This window comes from Vigna radiata, chromosome 5 (assembly GCF_000741045.1).
Source record: "Vigna radiata var. radiata cultivar VC1973A chromosome 5, Vradiata_ver6, whole genome shotgun sequence".
Taxonomy (NCBI): domain Eukaryota; kingdom Viridiplantae; phylum Streptophyta; class Magnoliopsida; order Fabales; family Fabaceae; genus Vigna; species Vigna radiata.
Genome location: NC_028355.1, coordinates 4,722,172 through 4,726,452, shown reverse-complemented (window position 1 = coordinate 4,726,452; position 4,281 = coordinate 4,722,172). Strand labels below are relative to the sequence as shown.

At 36.4% G+C, this 4,281-nt stretch overlaps 1 protein-coding gene across 1 annotated transcript; it reads left to right on the top strand.

Annotated features, from left to right (window-relative positions):
- LOC106759883 (endoplasmic reticulum oxidoreductin-1) lies at nucleotides 1–4,281 on the top strand. Its single transcript, XM_014643261.2, has 10 exons — nucleotides 1–439; nucleotides 610–741; nucleotides 1,216–1,468; nucleotides 1,902–2,012; nucleotides 2,349–2,467; nucleotides 2,638–2,742; nucleotides 2,882–3,084; nucleotides 3,577–3,700; nucleotides 3,798–3,980; nucleotides 4,059–4,281. Exons 1-9 carry the CDS (start codon nucleotides 281–283, stop codon nucleotides 3,978–3,980), a joined length of 1,389 nt encoding a protein of 462 aa, XP_014498747.1. The 5' UTR covers nucleotides 1–280; the 3' UTR covers nucleotides 4,059–4,281.

Here is a 4,281-nt window from a genome sequence, read left to right as displayed (position 1 = left end):
GGTTGAAACACGTAACCACACGCAGCCACCAGGGTGTCCGAATTTGACACTGGAATTTTCTTACGAACACTGTTTTGCACAAACCAAAAATCGAAACCAACAACCGCCCATTTATTTCACTCCGACGACCTTGACTGCTTCGAACAGCAAAAACAGCCCTCAACTTAGTACCTTCCAGAACGCTTCCATTTGCTCCTCGAAATTCTCGCCACTGGGATCCGTCGAAGAACGCCAAAAATCTCGGTGCTTTGTTTCGGAAGCACCGGCATTGGGAACTGTGATGGTGAAAACGGAGCCTAAGAAGAAGGGTTGGGGAGTGCCATGGCTTTGGGTTCTGATGCCTCTCGTGGCTGTCTTTGTTGCTATGGCTGTGTCGTCTAAAACTTCTCCCAGAATTTCTTTGTCTGGAGCCATTGATAGAGCTTGTCAGTGTGCCCGGGTAATTTCTATGAACTCTTCTTGATGAAAACCCACATTTTAAGTTTCTTTCTTTTATTTTAGGGTTGTGGGATTCTGAATCTTGGACAAAGAGTGTGTCTTTTTATGATTTGTGTTTATGTTTTCCCCCCCTTTATATTGTTTGTGCAATTCTCGCTTTGTTGGTTGCAGGGTGCACCGAAGTTCAGTGGCATGGTAGAGGACTGTTGTTGTGATTACGAAACTGTGGACCATCTCAATGAGGAAGTGTTGAACCCTTCCCTCCAAGAACTCGTGAAGACCCCTTTCTTTCGATATTTTAAGGTTTTCTTCTTGGTGCATCTTATTTTATGCCTACATTTTTCCTTTTGACTAAGATCATCTTGTTTTCTGTTTATACTTATGGTTACCTTAAGTTTGATTAGAGCCTGATAAACTATTAGGTTTTGGTTAGGCCCTTCTTGTATGTGTGGTTTTGTGTTCCAATTTATATCGGTTTCCATTCTATCCCTTGTATTACTTGTAAAGATTCCTGGCGTCCTGTTCACACCAGAAGCGCAATTTAGGATTGAGAGGCCTATCTAAAAGAACTTGTGTTGGTTCCAAAATTGCGTTCTATTGGTGATTTTTTGAGGTTCTCTTGATCAATGAAATATTTGAATTTGGAATTGATCAACCGTATGAGAAATTAGAGAAAACCACTTATGTTGTTGGAATGAATCAATGCTTTAGAATCAATCAAGTCTATGCATGCTCATTTGCATTGTCAACTGAATTTAGTGGGTGAAATTTTTATAGGTGAAATTATGGTGTGACTGTCCTTTCTGGCCCGATGACGGCATGTGCCGGTTGCGGGACTGTAGTGTATGTGAATGTCCAGAAAATGAATTCCCTGAATCATTTAAGAAGCCACATGCCTTCTCAATGAATGATCTTGTTTGTCAAGAAGGTAAACCTCAGGCAGCTGTTGACCGTACTTTAGACAGTAAAGTTTTCAGAGGATGGACAGAAATAGACAATCCATGGACAAATGATGATGAGACTGACAACGGTGCGTTATTACTCTATATTCTAATTCATATCTAAATTATTTGTGCTATCAGTTGTTGTTTATCCAAATTAATTGTGTGAAAGTGAAATAGCAGATATTAGCAGTGAAGTAGAAAATTTAGGATTCTTAAGTATATTGAGTGACATCAGATTTATACTCCTCTAATGAGTATATCTTTGTGAATAGTTTTGTTTGATATCTTGATCTGCAAGATATTTCTTTGTATGATTAAATTTCAACTTGATCAGCCCTTGGTTTTCAGTATCAGAAAGCAAACAGCGTAGTTAGCATTCACTTCTAGTAAAAGTGCCTTTTAACTTTTTTTTAACAGGTGGCAACACGTGATTCAAATTATTAAATCTTTTTATGATGTTTTCAACATTTTTCTATGAAAAATAAGTCTGTCAATTGAAAGCCATGTTTGCATTTGCAGACGAGATGACATACGTGAATCTTCAACTGAATCCTGAAAGGTATACTGGTTACTCTGGTGCTTCTGCAAGAAGGATATGGGATGCTGTCTACTCTGAGAACTGCCCCAAATGTGAGTTTTCTCTGAAAAGCTTATTCACTTAAATAATTCGACCAAACTATAATATTTTGAAAAGGCCTTGGATTTTAGGTTGTTTGATGGTACCTTTCATATTGTCAAACATTGACAGTCCAGTAACTTTGAATGTAAATAATCACCCTCAATTTTTCTATCTTTATGCGTTATTTGTTTAATTATACATTGTCTTGCTTTCCGTAGAGTGGATATTGGTTGTGTTCTTATCATTTGTTTTAGTGAAAGATATGTTTGAAATGTTAATAACAGGGGAGTTTCTTTTCTCTGGTTTCTATGGTTCATTATTTTGAATAAACAAAATTTCTTCTGCAGATCCGTCTCAAGAGTTATGCCAAGAGGAAAAGATTTTGTATAAATTGATATCTGGTCTTCACTCCTCCATATCAGTACATATAGCTGCTGATTATCTACTTGATGAAGCTTCAAATTTGGTAAATCTCACGTTCCTCTTTCTAGCAATAGCTAATTTTCTGTTTGGAAACAAATTTGCATTGGTTCAGGAATTAATATAGCTATTGCATATTTGAGCCACTAATATGTTTCACTGAACATAAGAAAAATATATTTCAATATCTAACTTCTTTCTTTTTTATTGTTTCAGTGGGGCCAAAATCTTACTTTGGTGTATGATCGAGTCCTAAAATACCCTGATCGTGTCAGCAATTTGTATTTCACTTTTCTCTTTGTGCTGCGAGCAGTGACCAAGGTGAGTATAAAATGTGATGGTTTAACGTCACAAACTGTGCATCTATATATGGATTATTCTTGCTATTTCATTCTTCTTTTAAAAATACTAGTTAATAATATTCTTGATGCAATCTACGTTGCTCTTTATTCTTTTTTAGGCTGCAGATTATCTGGAACAGGCAGAGTATGATACAGGTAACCATAATGAGGACCTTAAGACACAGTCCTTGATAAAACAGCTACTTCATGACCCCAAGCTTCAAGCTGCTTGTCCGATTCCATTTGATGAAGCTAATTTGTGGAGAGGCCAAAGTGGACCTGAGCTAAAACTGAAAATTCAACAACAATTTAGGAACATCAGGTATTACTAAAAACTAGTGGACTTGGTACTGGGCTAGCTAAATGTTATCCATTTATAATTTGTTATGCTTGTTGTGACTTAGTCTGTTGTAGGCATGCTTCATACTACTAACAAATATGTAGAAAACACAATTCATTAGTAATGATTCATAGTAATGCTCACAAAAGAATATTTGTGGAAGGAATCAAAGTTTGTAGGTTGGATTTTTCCCAAAATCCTGTAATTGATAAGCATGATTTTCCTTTTTCATCTTCATGCTTTGGAATTTTAGTCTCTTTTGAGTTTCCACATACTGATGGATGTTAAGTGGGTTTATCTGGACTTTTTGAGTGCTGATCGCATCTGAGCATAACTTTTGATTGTATAAGACAGCTAAGTGACCGATTCTTTTACTTGTTCTCCGTTTATTATTCTACTACTGATTCATTTTACGCTCTTTTTTCATTTATTTATCTCACTGGCAATTGAATAATATATTTTTTGTGGAAACAGTGCATTGATGGATTGTATAGGATGTGAGAAGTGTCGATTGTGGGGTAAGCTTCAGGTTCTTGGTCTTGGAACTGCATTAAAAATTCTCTTCTCTGTTGATAGTCAAGAAAATTCAAGTCAAACTGTAAGTACATTTTACCTCAGAATTTATTTTTTCTTCCTCCCTTCACACTATTGTTAAGTGACCAACACCTTATAAATTGCACTTGAAAATCCTTCAGCTGCAGCTGCAAAGGAATGAGGTAATTGCATTGATGAACCTTCTCAATCGGCTTTCAGAATCTGTCAAATTTGTCCGTGAAGTGGGACCTGCAGCTGATATTGTGATGGAAGGACATGTTTCTGCTCATCAAACATTGATTAGCGCGTGGAAAAAAATTTGGTCCTTTGTATCTAAAACTTAGGTAACATGCTCTCTTCTCAGTATTTGTTGTATCAGTCTTTGATGTACCAAACTGAGTATTAGATGTTTGCATCTGCAGGCTGGGTGAGTGGTGACAGTTCTGTTTTCTGTGATTCAAATTACTTCATAGGTTATACATAGAAAGCCACTGTCATAGTTTGGAAACTAATGTACTTAGAGTGTCTCAAAATGGAAAATAAATTGGTTGAGTATAGGGGGAAAAGATTAAATGAAAGCAATAGAAAATATATTACTTGGGAATTTGGGGTTTAATCCCCTTCCCCACTGATTTTGTAGTTCAA

Bases quoted from the DNA above. Each gene is read 5' to 3' on its own strand.
- LOC106759883 (XM_014643261.2), top strand. From the start codon at position 281: ATGGTGAAAACGGAGCCTAAGAAGAAGGGTTGGGGAGTGCCATGGCTT. The intron at 742-1,215 runs GTTTTCTTCTTG...AAATTTTTATAG, and splicing joins CTTTCTTTCGATATTTTAAG to GTGAAATTATGGTGTGACTG. The intron at 3,701-3,797 runs GTAAGTACATTT...AAAATCCTTCAG, and splicing joins AAGAAAATTCAAGTCAAACT to CTGCAGCTGCAAAGGAATGA.